The sequence below is a fragment of the Podarcis gaigeae genome, assembly GCF_964106915.1.
Source record: "Podarcis gaigeae genome assembly, chromosome: 2".
In the NCBI taxonomy this organism is placed as follows: domain Eukaryota; kingdom Metazoa; phylum Chordata; class Lepidosauria; order Squamata; family Lacertidae; genus Podarcis; species Podarcis gaigeae.
The window spans coordinates 64,623,610-64,641,907 of record NC_139679.1 but is presented as its reverse complement, the minus strand read 5'-3'; the positions used below and the strand labels follow the sequence as shown (position 1 = coordinate 64,641,907).

Sequence of the window (18,298 nt, the reverse complement as noted above, 5' to 3'; positions counted from 1 at the left end):
AGATATGCTTGTTTCCCATGTATTAAATAAAGATGGAAATGAAATGCTCTCTCCTGTAATATTTCTGTCTCTTGTGGGTCCACCCTTCCCCCCAGGTCTTAATGCAGAAGTCGTCTATGCTCTTCCTGAGTCAGCTAATGGCCACTTTTCAATAGAGGAGGCAACTGGAGTGATCCGACTGGAGAAGCCTCTAAAAGAATCACAGGTGACTGCGCTGGAGCTCACCGTGTGTGCCACAGACAGGGGTTTTCCACGCTCCCTCTCCTCCTTTGCTACTGTCACCATCTCAGTAGTGGATCTGAAGGAATATCTGCCGGTGTTCCTGGATACGGAATACGTGGTTGTGGTACAGGAAGACGTGGCTGTTGGCACAGAGATTCTGAATCTGTCTTCATTAACAAGGGCTAGTGCTCAGGGCACCGAGATCAAGTATGAAATTATGAATGGAAATGATCATGGGAAATTCAGGCTCCATTCCAGCACAGGTAAGTGGGCTATTTACTCAGCAGGTAAGATAAGCCAATGGTACTTTTGCTCTTCTGCAAATTGGCTTCTCCTGTCTATCCCTGGTGCTTCTCTTGCACGCTGCAGTTAATTCCCCTGGTCCCTTTCCATACAGATTTGATGACAAATCTATCAACAATGCAGAGCGATGGTTTTATAGGGTGGGGGAAAGGAAAAAGTAGTGGTTGTTCTGTTCTCACTCAAAAATACAGCAATAAATTTTGGTCACTTTTGAATGGAAATGTTGCTTTATTTGAAATAGTTATATTTTCTTGTGAGATAGCCACCCATCCCTTTAGTTTGTATAGCTAGTATGTTGGTTGTCCTGTGTTCAAAACATTTCTTGTCCCTGTCTATACGCAGGCATCTTATATGTTAATGGAAGCCTGGATTTCGAAGTTAGCCATGAATATTACTTGTCTATCGAGGGTATAAGGAAGGGCTCTGCTTCTCTCAGTGACATCACCATGGTTGTGATCAACGTCACGGACATAAATGACCACGTGCCAATGTTCAGCCAAGACCCGTACATTGCCGACATCCGTGAAGATGCAGCTGTTGGTGAAATGGTGATCACGGTAAGAAATAGCATGGGACTTCACTACTGCATTTTGGCCACAGCCTCTGCCACTATAGTTTAGTGTTCTGATGGCCTCTGTGGAGGAAAACACAGTGGGCAGTGCACCGGATTATTACTAGAAGATGAGCCTTTGGCCTGGTGTAATAATGGATGCAGTAAATGAGAGAAGTGGGAAAAGGCAGTGGGAAAAGATGCTGTTAGGCATATTAGCTGATAGCCATCTCCATTCATCATCATCAGACCAGGCACAATATTGGTACATATTGGTATATGGTACATAAAGAGAAAGCATTTAAAAGCAGCCATTGCTGGCCTGGTTTGCATCTAACATGCATTTAACAAACCATGAGTGGTTCCTCAGACTATCAAACAAGCCATAGCTTGCTTCTCCAAAGTTGGGGTTGTTTTCCAGCTGCTCTTGCCTTGTAACTTTGCAGCTTGTCAAGCCTCTGGGTGGCCAAGGAAACCATGGTTAAGGAAGAATGTTGGGCTCATGCATAGCACCAAGCCATAGTTTAAAAGAACCAGGGTTCATAGACCAACACCAAACCGTGGTTTCAGATTGAGGTTTTTCTGGCAGTAAACAAACCATAGTTACGCCAGTGAGCAGGGTTCACACATAAAGCTAAAGCCAAGGCATAATTTAGGGTTGTGTGAGAATCAGGCCACTGAGTTTATATTAGTGATCAGCCCAATCTTTGACACCTTTTAAATAGGCTGGTATGGGCTTTGGCATTACACAGAGGAAATGGCAACACCTCCAAACAGGACTATCATTTCCTAGGCCTACACACACACAATCTGCCCCATGGCTTTGATCCATGCTCCCCCGCCCCCGCAATCAGGCCAACCCAACCCACCCATTCTGCTTATTTTAGTGAAACCTTCGCAAGAGATAATGCTTCTTTCCTGCTAAAGGTTGGTGGTGGTAATAACTCAGCTCTTTTTTCTCTCTACAGGTTCTAGCAGATGACAAGGATGGGTTGATGAACAACCAGATCACATACTCAATTGTGGTAGGGAATCCACTGGGCCATTTCATCATTGATCCCAAAGGTGGACAAATCCATATTGCCAAGCACCTGGACAGAGAAGAAGTGAGTGACAGATTCAGTGGGAGTGAGGCTAAGATGTGTTAGGGTTTAATACTGAATAATTAAACTACTGGAAACACGTCCACAAGACAAAAGAGGAACTTTTCCAAAATGACAATGGAAGTTAATGGTGTCCACCTGCCGAACATGTTCATAATACTAATAAAATGTGATAGTCAATAAGAAAGGGTAGCTTAACATTCACTGGGCATAGAAATCAATATGAAGGCTACTTTGAATGTGCAGTAAGAGCTGTTGTTTAAATGGGAAGGCAGGAGCAATCAGTGGTTAGAATACCCATATTTGTAGTTTCTTGACTTGGTGTATAAGCCTAATCTCATTTACATCCTCCACCCTTGCTTCACCATCTGTGAGTTGTGATCTCTGTTTATAAAATAAGGGTAATGTAAACGACTAAACAAAAGTTATCTTAATTTATTTTTATTTTTTAAATTTTATTTACAGGCTTTTACAATATACAGAACAAAAATAAAAATAAATCACAATCATTCTTGATTCCCCTTCCCCTCTTTCTGTGGTTCCTTGTTTATATTTTAATTTACTGCATATCCAAATTTACTACTGATTGACTGACATGGACTTAGAACTCATCAACCCTGTAAGTCTTAGTAAAGTAGAAGGCACTTATAATATTAGGCCATAAATGATACTTTACTTAATCATTATTTAATATGTATTGGAATGACCAATCTCCTTGGTACATGCGTTATATTTTCTAGATATCCAGCTATTCTCTCAAAGTCCGAGCCACTGACAATGGACAGGTGCCTTTTTTCAATGACACCACTGTACTCATTCGGGTGTCTGATGTCAATGATAACCCACCCAGGTTCTTTCAGCTCAATTACAGTGTGACTGTTCAGGTAAAGTATCGATTCCAAAGCATCAGCCTTACCCGATTAGTCTTTTTCAAAGATAATCCTAAGAGTTGCCATGTTAATCACAGGGTTTCCTATAGCCTAAGAGGCAACTCAAGATTTCCAGTAATTATTAAAAAAAACCAATCCGGTGAAATTCCAGGAATATTTCATTCTTTCACAGTTTTCTACATAGCCCTTGAGTTTAACTGGATTTGAAGATATTAACTGTGTTGCAGTATCTACATTTGGTCAGAAGATTCTTTATAGCATAATTACCAAAATATCTCTTAAAGAGGTATACAAAGTGGGACATTTTATTATACTCACGTGCTCTGCTCCTGCATAACCCTAGGACTTTTTGTTTCTGTTTTTGTGATGGCCTTTGACCAAAGCTGTAGCTGCAAATGAACCTTGAACCTGTAAGCCAACTTGGCCTTTCTGTAACTAGCTAGACAACTGGTCTTCCTCTAACTTATTTCTCTGAACGTTTCAGGAGAACACTCCAGTTGGCAGTAGTGTCCTGGAGTTCATCATGAGTGACAGAGACTCCCCAGAGAACGGTCCTCCATATTTTTTCCAGATCACTGAAGGGAATGATGGAAAGGCATTCCAGATCAATCAGGATGGAGTGTTGCTGACATCATCCATCCTGAACAGAAGAACAAAAGAACAATATCTTCTGCAAGTCCAGGTAGATCCATCTTAGGCTCAAATCACACATTACGTGGGAGGATTCTGAGTGGCTCTCCCAGCAATTTTTTTATAGATGAAATGGAGCCACAGGGCTGGAGAACTACCAGTTTCTTTAGAGCAGCAATGCTGGCTAAGGGGCCATTTCTCATATCAAAAGTGCACCTATTAGGTAGCCTGCTGTTTGTGCTGTTGAGAGAAAGATACAAGTACCTAACAGAGCAAACAGCAGTGTGGAAGTGAGTATTTTCATTGCAAAAGCACACTATTGTTTGGGTTAAATAGCCTCTTCCCCAGTGCCACTGCTACAACAGCATTGGTAACCCACACAGACAGACCCTTTGGCAACCCACACCTTTAAACAAACATCCCCCACAAAATACTTAGCCTTGAATAAATTACAGACACTCAGCTTTGCAAGTAAGTGAATATTTTGCCCACAGAATTTCAGAAGTTACAACATAAATGTCTCCATCTGCCAGCAATAAAATAAAGGTGGAAAAATGGTTCCAAACAACTTAAAAATAAAAGCACTAAATAAAATAAAAGTTTCTTTCCTTCCTTTGTTGGGTTAGCAAAGATGCTGGTTATAAAATCTCCATTTAGGGAGATTCAGTTCACTTGCAGGGAGCCATGGCTGCATGGCTCCTTCTTCCAGGAAGCTCAAAGAGAAAGGAGACAAAAGGCTGCTGGGAGCCTGCTAAACTCCACTCCCACTGGCAACCTGAACTTAGATTAACCCTTTCATTATGCAAGTGTGATTCGTTAACTGTATATTACATCATTTCTTACCTTGAGGAGGAGACTTGAGTAGGAGACGGAGGCATGCTAGCAACACGCTGAGCAAAAGTGTTAGTGCAAAGTTGTAAACATCTGCTGAATTTCCCTCAACAGGTCACAGACAGTGGTATCCCTCCTCTCTCTTCATCTGCATTTGTAAACATCCAGGTGAAGCAGCAAAGCAGATATCCACCTTCAGCCCTCTCTCTAGAGATTTCCATCAGTACTAATGAAAGAGCATTCCGCGGTGGGGTTCTTGGCAAAATTCATGCCACGGATCGAGACCCTCACGACACTCTGCTGTACACTCTGGAGTCAGAAGGGCCGGAAAAGAGACACTTCTCTGTGGGCACTACAGATGGGAAGATAATTGCAGACGAAAGTCTCCCGCACGGTCACTATGCCCTGAATGTCACTGTCAGTGATGGGACCTTTGCAGCCACAACCAGCGTCCACATCCACGTGTGGTCCTTCAGCCAGGAAGTTGTGGATAAAGCGGTGGTGCTGCACTTCCGCCACCTCACCCCTGAGGAGTTTATAGGTGATCACTGGCGCAACCTGCAAAGGTTTCTGGGAAGCCTCTTCGAAACCAGGCGGCAGAACATCCACATGGCTAGCTTGCAGCCTTCAGGTGCTACCAATGGAGTGGACCTTCTGCTGGCCATTGGGGAGCCTCATCATCCGTTCTTCCAGCCCAGCTTCCTTGCTAGCCGGATTTCTGAGTCAGCTGAAGAGATGGACCAGCGAGTAGGGCTGAAGATGAAGAAGGTGACTCATGTCCCATGCCAGGAGGGGGGCTGTACCACTCAGCGTGCTTGCAGAGAGACAATGCAGCTTGACCCGGGCATGGTGTTCACTTACAGTACCGCCCGACTCAGCGTTCTCACTCCTCGGCACAGTCTGGAACAAATGTGTTCTTGCAATGGTGAGAAAGTCTTCTGATAAACCACCTCCTTGAAAGTAGTTCAGGGTTTTCTGTTGGTGTCCTTTTTGAACATTGTAGAATGCCCTGCATGTTTTGTTTCTACACACACACACACACACACACACACACACACACACACACACATCCTTCTTGCATCTAAATAGTGTCTTTCCAAAAACTCAGAAAATAGCTACTCCACCCCCAAACTAACCTGTAACTCAGTGGTAGAGCCTACGCCTTGCATACAGGTGGTCCCAGATTCAATCCCTGGCATCCCTAGATAGGGTTGGAAACCCCTCCCATACAAAACCCTGGACATCTGCAACCCATCAGCTGAGCTAGATCAACCAACCGCCAGACTCCAAAGAAGTCAGCTTCCTATGTAGTCACTGGAAGCACAACAGAGTCCAATCCTTCCCCCTGCCCTGCTGTGAAATCTACCTGCCTGCCTTGTTCTCCCCAGTTTCTATCCCACATACCCATTTCCTTGCACTGTTGCTCCAGCAGCAGTGGACCGGTGGGCCAGGGAATTCAGTCTTTCCCTGCTCCCTCTCAGATACCTGACATGCTGCTACACCTAGTATTGCTTCAACTAGGTGTGGTTTTCACAGGGCAATAGGCTTTTGATGGCATCTGTCTGTCTCAAGACGCAACGGAAGACTGCACCACCAGGGATAAAGTCGAACTGTTTGAGAGGGGCTGTGGCTATAGAGATCAATATGGGAGAGAGGTGTTTTATGGCAGCAGGGGCAGATGAAGGCATCTGGAAATTAATTTTTGAGACTGACGTCCAGGAGGAAATGCAAATTTTGAAGGCTTCACTCCCTGTCTGATGCACTTTTGTGATGTGGATTGCAAGGGATGTTCATTAAAACCCCTGTGATGTTGTGTCTTGGGGAAGCAGAGCTGGCGTAGCCTTGCAGCTAAAGAAACTGAGCTCTGAATCAGGGGGTTCCTAGTTCAAATCTCACCTCTGCCATGACTTGTTAGGTAGACTTAGGCAAGCTATACTCTCTCAGTCCTCCCACCTGCAATACTGAGGGTAGCAATATTGGTTTCCTTTATTGCATGGATCTGGTCATGCATGTCCAAATCGCATTCAAAAGTGTCATATAAATGTGAAGTATTATTATTGAGTATCACTACAGATCATGTTCAGGATAAAGAATGCATAGAACTGGAAGAGTACAGTATGATGTCCTGTTTCTGAAAACAGCCTTTTTAAAACTTTCGTTTCCAGGTACAGCTTTGAAGTTCAGTGGACACAGCTACATATGGTACCACCACCAAGGTAAAAGGGATTGGCAAATGCAGTTCCACTTGAAAACCCATCAGCTCCATGCCGTCCTGCTCACCACCAATGGAACCAATAGTGCAGTTCTGCAGGTAGGAATTGTGGATCCTTACATCCTCCACTACCACTATCTTGCAACCCAAGTAAGCAGGCACAATGTCCTTCCCCATCTCAAATGTAGAGCACCTACATATATAGCTCAGTTGGTTAGAGTGTGTAACACCAAGATTACAGCTTTGATCCTTGCAAAGGACACCTGCATATTCCTACATTGCGGGGCATTGGACTGGATGATTCTCAAGGCCCCTTCCAACTCTTTGATTCTATATGTAGAGGTGCACTTTGCAGCAACAACAAGAGGGGGAGGTAAAAAAAAAACCATTGTGGTTTCTTGAAAAGTCAGTAAGTTTCCATCTTTATTTAAAGAAGTATATCTAAACTTATAAAAGTAATATTGTGGTGTACGATAAAATCATTAAAACATAATAGAATTATAAAATCATAATATACAGAACAAATGGTCAACACTGAACCAAATTAATTCTCCAGTTACAACTGCCTGTTTTCAGCAGGCAATGAAATAGCCAAAATTGTAGGTGCCCCTCTAGTTTCAGCAGGAGCAGTGTACCAGAATCCTGGTACTAAAGGCCTTAGTTCGTGTAGAAGCTAAACAAATATGTGATAACTTTGGGACATCAGGCTTTACACAGATTATACCAGTCTTAACTTGGTAATGAACTGGCAATCAATGCAGAGCTTTCAATATCAGGGTATCCTGCCAGTTCCATGAACTTACGAACTTGGGAAGCCTCAGGGCTTCCATTTCACCATGATCCGAGTTCATGGTTCAGTTCCTCTCATCCTGGCCACACAAGAAACAGCAGTCATCAATTCCAGCGGGCTGCCATAATTATCTCAATACATATCTATGTCTTTCAAGTGGAGATGTGCTGAAATATAGTGTCATGGGCCATGCGGTTGATCTGGATGAATGAATAAGCTTCTCACATTTGGGGTCAAAACTGATGTGGTGCAGGAGACTGTCATCTGCTCACCCTGTTAACATAGGAACATAGAAAGCTATCTTACACTGAGTGAGATCATTGGTCCATCTACCTCAGTATTGTCTACACTGATTGGCCACAGATCACCAGGTGGAGAAAATATGTTTCAGGCAGAAGTTATTCCCAGCCTTACCTGGATATGCTGAGGATTGAACTAGCATACAAGAAGATGGCCTACCACTGAGCTATGGCCCTTTCCCCCCATTAAAGCAGCCATAGGAGATTGTCTACATATTGAGCACCTAATTTAATCAACAGAGCAGTGCTGAGGGAATGGGAACTTCACCCCTTCCCACCCCATGTGTTCCCATTCAGCCTGAACCTACTGTTAACCCCACTGTGGGGGTGAAGGACAGGCATTATCCATGCAGTCTATGGGGGCTTTTTACCTTCACAACCCACTTTCTTAAACAACATTCATAAAATTGCTTAAACTGAATTAGGTTGAGACTAGCTGCTAATCTTCATGACAAAATTTGCACATTCAGATCGCACAATTATGGTGGATCTGCAGAGGTTGCACAATAAACCTATTCCCCAAAAATATCAGACTTCTTGTGATAAGGAATGTAATGGAAAAGACACTGGGAGGTGTGAGGAACATGATGCAACATCAGCAAACAGATTGCAATGAATGCTTGTTAAATAGCCAGCATTGACTAATCTTCATGCAGGAAAAAAAAAAAGAAGAATGACTGCTCAACAAAATGGCTGTCTGGTCTCCTTACAACATCAATGAAAAAGAACATGCTTAACGGGCATGAGGTTAGAAATATTGAATATCCTTTGATGATTCATAAGGGGAGAAGGCAGCCACAGAATTGCCTCCTACATTTCTAACACTCAAGAGCCATTGGATAAAGATGAATAGGCAAAGCACTAGCTAATTATAGCTATTCAGGTAGTCTGATGACAGTTTATAATAATTACTACACATAATTCATTAGCCTTTAATGATCTAGCCTGTTTACACAATGAGTCTGAGCTAAAAACACCTCGCGCGTCTTGTTGCTGTTTTTCTTGCACGTCTCCTAATAGTTTTATCTTTTTGGCTGAAACACTTTGCTGGAAGACAGTGTCACTTATTGTGGGACAGAATCCCCCCAATTCCTCAATCCTGGTCTAGCTCTGGCTTTTCTTACTGAAATCGGTGGAATTAGAGAGATGCTTAGCACTTTTGGAAATCCAGTTCCACAGGTTTTCCTAGCGCTGGCTATCACAGGCACAGCCTCTAAGCTGAGGTCTCCGTTTAGTTGTTTCACCACAATTTTAATTAACTTCTTATCTTTGTTTTTACGTGATCCATAGCTTGTGTTTTTATTAGTAATGATTCAGATTTGACAGATAACACTTATTTTATGTATTTTAGTGGTTTTGGTGCATCTTGGTGGTTTTAGGAAGATCACAGTAGAAAAACACAAAAATGCACAATATAACAACAAACAAAACAATACCCTCCCTCAGTTTAAAAGGCTGCGTAGATTGTTTAATTAGCCAAAGGCCTGGGAGAAGAAAAATGTTTCCACCTGGTGCCTAAAGATAAGTACGAAGGCACCAGGCGAGCCTCCCTGGGGAGGGAATTCTACAAATGGGGAGCCACTGTAAAAAAGGCCTGTTCTCTTGTTGCCACCGTCCAAACCTATCATGGAGAAAGCACATGAAGAAGGGCCTCAGATTATAATGACAGACTCCAGGTCGGTTCATATGGGGAGAGGCAATCCTTGAGGTATTGAGGTCCTGATCTGTTTAAGGCTTTATAGGACAAAACCAGCCCTGTGAATTAGGCCCAGAAACTAATTTGCAGCCAGTGCAGTTGGGCCAGGATTGGCATTATATGCTCAAACCGTCTTGCCCCGGTGAGCAACCTGGCCACTGAATTCTGCACCAGCTGAAGTTTCCAGACTGTCTTCAGAGGCAGCCGCACGTATAACTCATTGCAGTCATCTAACCTAGAGGTGATGACCCAAGTCTTCATTGACCTATGCTTTAATTCAGGGGTCGGCAAGGTTTACTGGCCATGGGCCTGATCACTCCCATGGAAATCATCCGTGGGCCAGAGTGGCGCAGCATGACGCCGGAAATTGCGTCTACGCATGTCTGTGGCACCGGAAAATGCTTCTGCACATACCCAGATGCCTAAAATCATGCCTGCGCAGAAGCAATTTTTGGCGTCTGGACATGCGCAGACGCATTTTCCAGCACCACTCAGCAAGTCCCCACACCGCACTGTGCCAGTTTAGCACAGCGCGTAAGGGACTCACCAAGGGGGCGGCTTAGGGGCCGGTAAAATGGTCTTTGTGGGCTGCATCCAGCCCATGGGCCGCACATTGCTGATCCCTGCTTTAATTGATGGCAGGCCTTTTTTCAGGGTTATGCTACATGACTTACTCCTTGATGAACAGCCCATGTGAAAGAAGAAGAGAGTTAGTCAAGCACCAACATGTGCTTATATTTCTCTTGATGAGTTTCATCACTCAAGACATCTAGCCAGAAGCAGGAACATTTTAATCTGATATCATTCCCTTTTCTTTCTTTTTTGGCTGTACTTTTAGAATCTTTATGGAATTCAAAGGTGTGCTCACTGCTTCTCGCTTGGCAGCAGAGGAAGAACTTCACCCTCCAGATACAGTTTTCTCTTTATTTGATGGTCCTTGGTTGAGTTTAATGCATCTTGATGCAGAAAGAGGAGCTTGTAACTTACAAAATTTTAATATATCTTTCGCCATTCCTACAGCACAGCACTTAGCAGAGAAAACAAATTACTTTAAAATTATCTTTGAATCCCTTGCCCCATTTGTTTAGTTTAGAAAAACCACACAGCTATTTTACTCATTTTAATACTTTAGTGCACAATCTGTCCTAAGCACATTTAAATCCTAATGATTTCAACGGGAGAAGGAAGCAGTCTGCTTGGCTGACATCAGCAGCATCTTAAAGTGATTAACTTTGGTCAAATTGTATCTTTACGGTTGTTCTATCATTCACTCCTTGAAATAGATTTCCCCCTCTTCCTTTTATAAAGGTCTGTTAAATAGCACACAGGCACAGCCAACAATCAAACAGGTATGAATCCCCTCCCTAACTAGGAAACAAAAAAGACAGTAAAATGTAATTTGCAGAAATTGCAACAGATTTTTCACTTGCGAAACATAGGCTGGGCTTAGACAGGCCTTTTCGGAGAATAAATTCCATCGGGAAGGGCATTCTGGCAAGCACTATTCTGCAGCCCTCCATAAACATAAGTGACAGGATGGGCTTAATAAGAGGGTAGGAACCATAACTCTCTTTTTTTTAAAATAATATTTATTAAAGTTTCAATTAAAACACCAAATACACAAACAAACACAAAAATACATAAACATACACAAACAAAACAAGTATAATTTCAAACCCTTTTTTCTCTTAAGCCTTATTTCCTCAACCTCCTCACACCTCCCCCTTCTGTATTATAATTTCATTACTATCCACTCAGCAAGTTCTTATCTTATTTCTCAACCTTAATTTAATAGTTTTGTTAAGTCATACTGATCATTTCCCTTTTCATCTTTCTTTCATTCCTCAGATTATTTTAAAACCTGATAACTGTTTAATTTAACAAAAACTCAATTCTGACTTAATCTTAAACCTTTTCCTAAAGTCGGCCCAAATTTTTCTTCCACGATTTTCCACATTCCATAAAAATTACAAAAAAGAAATACATATAAACAAAATCTAAACAAATTATATCACCCTTCGGATTCCCAAACTTCACCCTCCCTCTCCCGGTTTTGATCCCCAGGTCAATGTCCATAATGCGTCCATTTCTCAGCCTGGGTCCCAAACACCAGAGGCTTTTAAGCCTCTTTCAGTTACTCTCTGCCGGTCTTTTTGATAGTCCTTTGTTTTCAATACCAGCTCTCGAAGAAGCTCTATTCCAGTAATGTCCATTTTACTTCCCAGCAGGCCTCTGTATTTAGAAACGGAGCTCAAGTTTTGTTTCTTGAATCTTTTAAATCTATATGTCCCAAAAGCTCCAATTTCCTTCTCAATCAAATTTATGCCACCAGGCCTCTGGTCCAGTTTTATCTTCTGAGACCTTATGGCTTCATCTTTGATTTCCAACGTATCTTCATATAACTCTTGGGATTTTTCAAACTTCGTTTCTTCAGCTGTCGCTGTTTCTGTTTCAATTTCAAAAGTTACTTGTTCAGAGTCGAAAACTTGTGTCGAGTCTTTTCCTGTTCCCACAAGATTGTTTACTGTTGTTGTTAAGATGTTGCACTGCTCCTGGAACTTTCCCAGGAGATAAAAAGTCCTGCCCAGCTCAGCAAGTAATTTTCCACTGAGAGCCATTTCTTACACTGTTCCCAAACTCCCCTCTAGGGGGATTCTGTTTACTTAATGTCCTTAAAATTCCAATCCAATAGACCAAAATATAACTTGTTTTTCTTTGCTCCCAACAATTTTAATCCAAACTAAGAAAGTCCAACCAGCAAAATCACAGAAATCAACGTTTCCTTTTGTTTCCCGACTTTGACAGCTAATTTGACAGCTGTCAAAGTCCGTATCTTTCAACAGGCTCTTTCGCAGATCGCACCCGGGTCCCAGGGGGTTGCACTTTAATTTAAACCAGTTCTTATCCTCCAGCAAGATCAATTATACTGTCCAATCGCGGAGATAATAGTCCAAAAAGACAACTTTTTCTCCCAGCTTTAGTTGGCTGGTCCTTGCTTTAACCTATCTACAAAACGGGGGGGCGGACTTCCTTTTTACGCTCCCCCCGATCGTGCCGAATTTTAAAGGAAAATTTTCCTTTTAAGTCCAATTTCCATGTTACTCACGGGTTGTTGCTTTTGGTCCGAATATTAAAGGAAAAAGTCAGCGCTCTCCATCCATGGCATGCGGCTTCGCTCAGCAGGGGAAGCATAAGACTCACAGCACCGCGCCGTTCCCCGTCCCCCGTTCCGAAGCCTTTAAAAAGGCTCCTTTGCGGGTCGGGGGGGTGCTAATGGTGCCCGCCGAGTCACCACGTCCACAGGCATCCGCGCCTGTGGTTTTTAAGGGTCCCCGCGTCGCCGGCACGGCAAGACCCGATCCCTACTGAGCCGATTCCCTCCGGAGATCGGAGGGAATCCGCCATTAGATGTTGGCGCTAACCCGGAAGTCCAGGAACCATAACTCAATGCCCAAACACATGCCTTGCGTGCAGAAGGTCCCTGCTTTGATTCCTAGCTGGACTAGATGGGTCATTACATTGATCCAGCAGGCTCATCTTGTGTTCTGGGAGCTATAGGTTTGGTGTGGGTATGTGTATATCTTACTATTCACTATAATTTATTTGTTATTGATGATAGTAATAGCATGTTTAAGAAGAATGAAATAAATATTGTTCTAGAAAGGAAGTAAGGTATAGTATTTCCTTGACTGTAATGATTCATTCCAAAGAAAATCACTGTAATCTCATTGAGAATAATGATTTTCTTTAAACAAAATCCAACAAACTAGCTTCTTTTTCAGACTATATAATTTCTGTAGAAAGGATATCCTTAGGGAAAGTAGGTCCCACCACCACCTTGAGATCTGTGTAAAGGTGCAATTTCACCACAACCACTCCAATATGTGTCACTATACCATAGCAGTTGTCAAGGCAGATCTTTACCACTACTCCTGCACCCTCTGCCTTCATCTTCCCCCTGGAATTGACTCTGGGGAGAGTCAGGAAAATGTCTAGAGCAGCACACAGTGGTGGAAAATGGGGGATAGTTCCATCTGGAAAGCCAAAATGCTTCTGCTGACAGAACTTTTGCCCTTAGTAGGAGGGATTCAAGAGCATGCTCTAACTTTAGGTTTTTGCAATTAAAGTGGAACAAAGGGCTCTGTTACACCCAGCACAACAGATCCACTTTATAATTAGACTTTTTGTGGTTTTGTAAGTGGGGGAAATGCATTGAAAAATGTGGGCATCCCACATTCCTACAAGCAAATCTGGATGAATGCAGGACCAGTGCTCATGGTTGCATAAACAAATCAAAACGGGTAATCTAACCCCCACATTAGCTTTGTGTAAGCAAATCAGGATGAATGTTCAGGGTGGAATTCAACATAGCACTAAGTGGGGGGGATGCAGGACACCCCCACCCCCAAAAAACCCTGTTCTGAGGGTTTCACCAATCTTCCAGAGCAGATTTAGGAGGCATGGAGGGGGAGACCTTGTTCTGTGCACACAACAACTTAGCTGAATAGGTAGGTCTTCTGGAGCAGCTGGTCTCTGCTTCCATCTTGCTGAGAAGCTGCTGACTATTACAATCGATCTTTTTCTCTGCCTCTATGTTTTCTCTGCTGACTCTCCCCGGTGCAAAACTGTCAGCTGCCTTCCGCTGTTTGGATTCTGCCAACACACCTCTACTGGCGCCAGCAAAAGAGCAGCTCCAGCTTAGGCAGCAACTTCTATAGCATTAACAAGAGGGTGAGAACAGAGTTGTTACACAGCCATTTGGTAGGCAAGTCGTCAGTCAAGTCTTCCCGAGTGCCAGTGTTATTTCTTTACTTCTGAATCATCTAATCATGGCAGGCATGATTACTATGAATTTTGAATGGCTGTAAATTCTAGGAAGAATCAATCTTAATTAATGACAGTGCAAGTTTGGGTTATAATGTACGTACTGTATTTTCTGAGCTGCTTTGGATTCACGTTTCCATTTTGTTTGGTTTATCTATATCGTTTTGGTGCGGGAACCCACAATAAAATACCACTGTAAAATTGTGTTTGATGCTTAGGCTGTGAACACACTGTACCTTTAAACCACATTTGAAGCACATCCCTACCCCCAGTCAAAGAATTCTGGTCACTATACTTAACCCTTCACAGAGTTACAATTCCCAACATCCTTAGCAGACTACCGTGCGCTGAATTCATTGAGGAGGGAAACGTGCTTAGATTAGAATGTGCTTAAAGGTATAGTGTGAATGCAGCCCCAGACTCTAAAAACAGAAGAAGAAAGCAAAATGGACACTATTTATTTATTTATTTATTTATTTATTTAGCAAATACCTATGCCTGTTTTGGTATGTTTTGCAGCTTGTGAATGGAGTGCCTCTCCTTGGGTACAGATGTCGGAGTGGTTTCAGCGGTAACCTTTCGTCCAGCCAATTTGTGGGTGACGGAAAGTGGCACTCTGTCTTCCTGGAAGTGAAAGGCAGTTCCATCCGTTTGCTTGTTGACAGCTTGGGAAATGCCTCTCTGCAGCTCCCCGAGGCCTGCAACCCTTCCCATTCCAGAAGAGACCTGCTCATTGGAGGGTTTGTGCAGCACCATCAGGCTCAGAGGGTCACTGATGGATTCAGAGGGTGCCTGGATGCCATTACACTCGATGGAAGAGACCTGGTGGCCATACCAAAGGAGAAGAGGTCCAGGGGTGTTGTTGAAGAGGCAGGCGTTCGGCAATGCTGCCCACACACCGGTGCCTGTAGAAGCAACCCGTGCCTCAATGATGGACTCTGCATTGAGATACAAGGAGGAGGTAAGAGCTGTGTTAATAACAGTAATGGGCAATGTACATTTTTGGGGGGGGTAGGGGAATAGAGCAGCGTCCCCAACTTGACAGCCTCCAGGTGTTTTGGTCTTCAGCTCCCAACATCCCTGACCATTGGCCATGCTGGCTGAGGCTGATAGGAGTTGTACTCTGAGACATCCATAGGGCACAAAGCTAGGGAAGGCTGGCCTAGAGAAATAATAGCAGGGATTGGTCACATTTAAGGAAAATGGCTTCTGTGAAAATATGAACGATAGTGGAGACATTGGTCTGTTTAGGATGTCATGTTGCCTCTTCATAAAGCATGGCTTAAGAAGCCAGAAATGAGCCTAAAACCTGCACACAGGGCTTTTTTTCAGGGGAAACTCACAGAAACTCAGCCCTGCACCTCTCAGATGGGTTCCAGTACCTCTCAGGAGGGCATCATTGCCATTCTAAGAGAATGAGGGAGGTGTTTGTTGTGAATTCTAGCACCTCTTTTTTTAGAAAAATAACACTGCCTGCCCACACTTCCTTTACATCTGCTTAATATCCTGATTGGTTAACCAACATTAAACCAGACTTCTCTGTTTGGAATGTACCAAGGAACTCTGGTTTAAACAAGCCAGGATCTTCATGTCGAAGCCAGCACACAAGGGGAAAAGGAAGGCAGAGGCAAGAGACTTGACCCAGGCTTCCTAAGCCATGGTTTATGGAACTGGTAGTGTTACAGGTGAACTGGGCTTGTGTGACGCTGGCCGCTGTTGCCAGGTATTCCCACTAGCTGGAACATCTTGAGTTCATAAGGTCAATTGGGAAATTCCAAATGATTTGATCATTGAAGGACCAAACTGCTTCATTGACTTCATTCAAGTGTGCCTGGGGGGAAAGGCAGCAGAGAGAAAGCTCTTCCTCCAATTTTCTGTTCCCGTCCCTTCTTTCAATAACTTAAGCACTTGGGAGTCTGGTCTTTAGATCCATTTGTACTGTCAGACAGGAGTAGAGGTTTACTTGGTTTGTCTGAACCTTCCTACCTACCTACCCAATATTTGTATCCTGCCCTTGTATCCTACCTACCTAACCAATATTTGTATCCTCCAAGGAACTCAAGGCATTTTCTCCACATAGCCACCCTAAGCTGAGGTTGGGTGGACTAGCCTCAAGTCACCCAATGAGCTTATTGCAAGGCTGCCAGACAAATGGCAGTTGCTGAATTCCTACACATCAGCCTCTCCCCCTTTACATTTAAATCAACAGTGCAAGGGACAAGAATGTGAAAAGTGTGGGATTTTCTCTTTGCCAGCATTTGCTGCAAAGGGGGAAGGGTGTGGAATGGATGAAGGTTTTAGCCTGTGGCCAGCGAAGAAGATTTGGATAACAAGAATGTTTAGGCTGGCAGGATGGGAGGAGCAGGGGAACCTGTTTTGGCCTGTGAGTATTTTGGAAGGCAAGCGAGTGGCACTGGGAAAGGGGCTTAAATAATTGGGTTGGGAACTCCAAAGAGAGGCATATTCATTATGAAGGCATGCATGTACTCAGGCCCAAAGTCGGTGAGTAATAATTTCCAATTAGAATGCAGTGGTGGTTATAATGGAGGTGTATTGGGAGGCTAGACGTGGAAAGATAGCACATTAGAAGAGGAAAAGATGAGGGCTTTTTAGGGGTTTGGCACCATAATTAAAGCAGTCCTTCTTCCCCAGCAAAATCACATATAGCAAAATGTGTGTTGTTCTGGTGCCTACTGAGCAGGGGTGCTTAGGCTTTCAGCTGTCTCTAGTTTGGTGGCCACATGTGAACACTGGTCCTTGGACAAATGGCTTTAATGGTAACCCCAGAAGTTATCTGTACTATACATTTCAAGCAACCTCATACCACTTTAAGCAGTCATGGCTTCCACCAAAGAATCCCAGGAACTGAGGTTTGTTAAGGGTGCTGAGAGTTGTTAGGAAACCACTATTCCCCTCACAGAGCTCAGAGTGGTTTACCATTCAGCCCCTCTTACCAGGGACTCTAGGAATTGTAACTGTGAGGGCAATAGGGGTCTCTTAACAACTCGGATGGTGCTGTGGGTTAAACCACAGACCTTAGGAATTGCCAAACAGAAGGTCGGCGGTTCGAATCCCCACAATGAGGTGAGCTCCCATTGCTCAGTCCCTGCTCCTGCCAACCTAGCAGTTTGAAGGCACATCAAAGTGCAAGTAGATAAATAGGCACCGCTCCGGCGGAAAGGTAAACGGTGTTTCCGTGCGCTGCTCTGGTTCGCCAGAAGCGGCGTATTCGTACTGGTCACGTGACCCGGAAGCTGTACGCCGGATCTCTTGGCCAATAAAGCGAGATGAGCGCCGCAACCCCCAGAGTCGTCCACGACTGGACCTAATGGTCAGGGGTCCCTTTCTAACTGAGGTTCTTCCCCTCCCCCCACAAAAGGCCTGCCCCCCCAACAAAAATCTCTGTCACTGGTGTCCACATCAGTGGAATGCATTCCGTCCTAATGCTCATGGGACGAAGCCACACATTTTATAAGCAAGGAGGGCACCCAGCAAAGGTGCTCGTTGGCTTGTAGAGATTTTTCCTTTCCCTATCCTGGGGTGGTGGTGGGACTGATGGGTGCTTGGAGGTGACTTGGATAGCAGTGTGTGGTAATGGGAGACACGCACTGAGAAACACTTTGAACCACCTTCTGTAGGCATGTGCACCTTTTGTTATTTCTGCCTGAAGCCTGCTGTCGAGTTGCATGCCCTGACAGGTGAGCAGTTAGCAAAAGGCGGAGAGCACACGTCCTCCTTTCCTTCAGCTCAGAGCAAAAAGCTTACAATTCTTGTCTTGTCAGATCAGCAGCTCAGGCGCACTTGCCAGACAACAATTTTCAGAGAGACAAGGGCGTATAAGTTCATGTCCTCACAGATTTACATGCGCTTCTGCAGCACGCGGTGACAGCATGCATGACGGTCTCCGTGTGATGGTGGGAAGATGCCCGTACAAAGTGTGTGCCTGCA

General features: G+C 43.9%; 1 protein-coding gene across 2 annotated transcripts in view; it reads left to right on the top strand.

Annotated features, from left to right (window-relative positions):
* Nucleotides 1–18,298, top strand: part of FAT2 (FAT atypical cadherin 2) — a 108,608-nt gene that overhangs the window by 81,135 nt on the left and 9,175 nt on the right. For both annotated transcript variants that reach the window (XM_083728714.1, XM_083728713.1), the window contains exons 14-21: nt 96–485; nt 868–1,082; nt 2,044–2,181; nt 2,919–3,062; nt 3,553–3,750; nt 4,644–5,454; nt 6,695–6,840; nt 14,870–15,311. In XM_083728714.1, the coding sequence (XP_083584840.1) occupies nt 96–485; nt 868–1,082; nt 2,044–2,181; nt 2,919–3,062; nt 3,553–3,750; nt 4,644–5,454; nt 6,695–6,840; nt 14,870–15,311 (2,484 nt within the window). The remainder of the gene's footprint in view (nt 1–95; nt 486–867; nt 1,083–2,043; nt 2,182–2,918; nt 3,063–3,552; nt 3,751–4,643; nt 5,455–6,694; nt 6,841–14,869; nt 15,312–18,298) is intronic.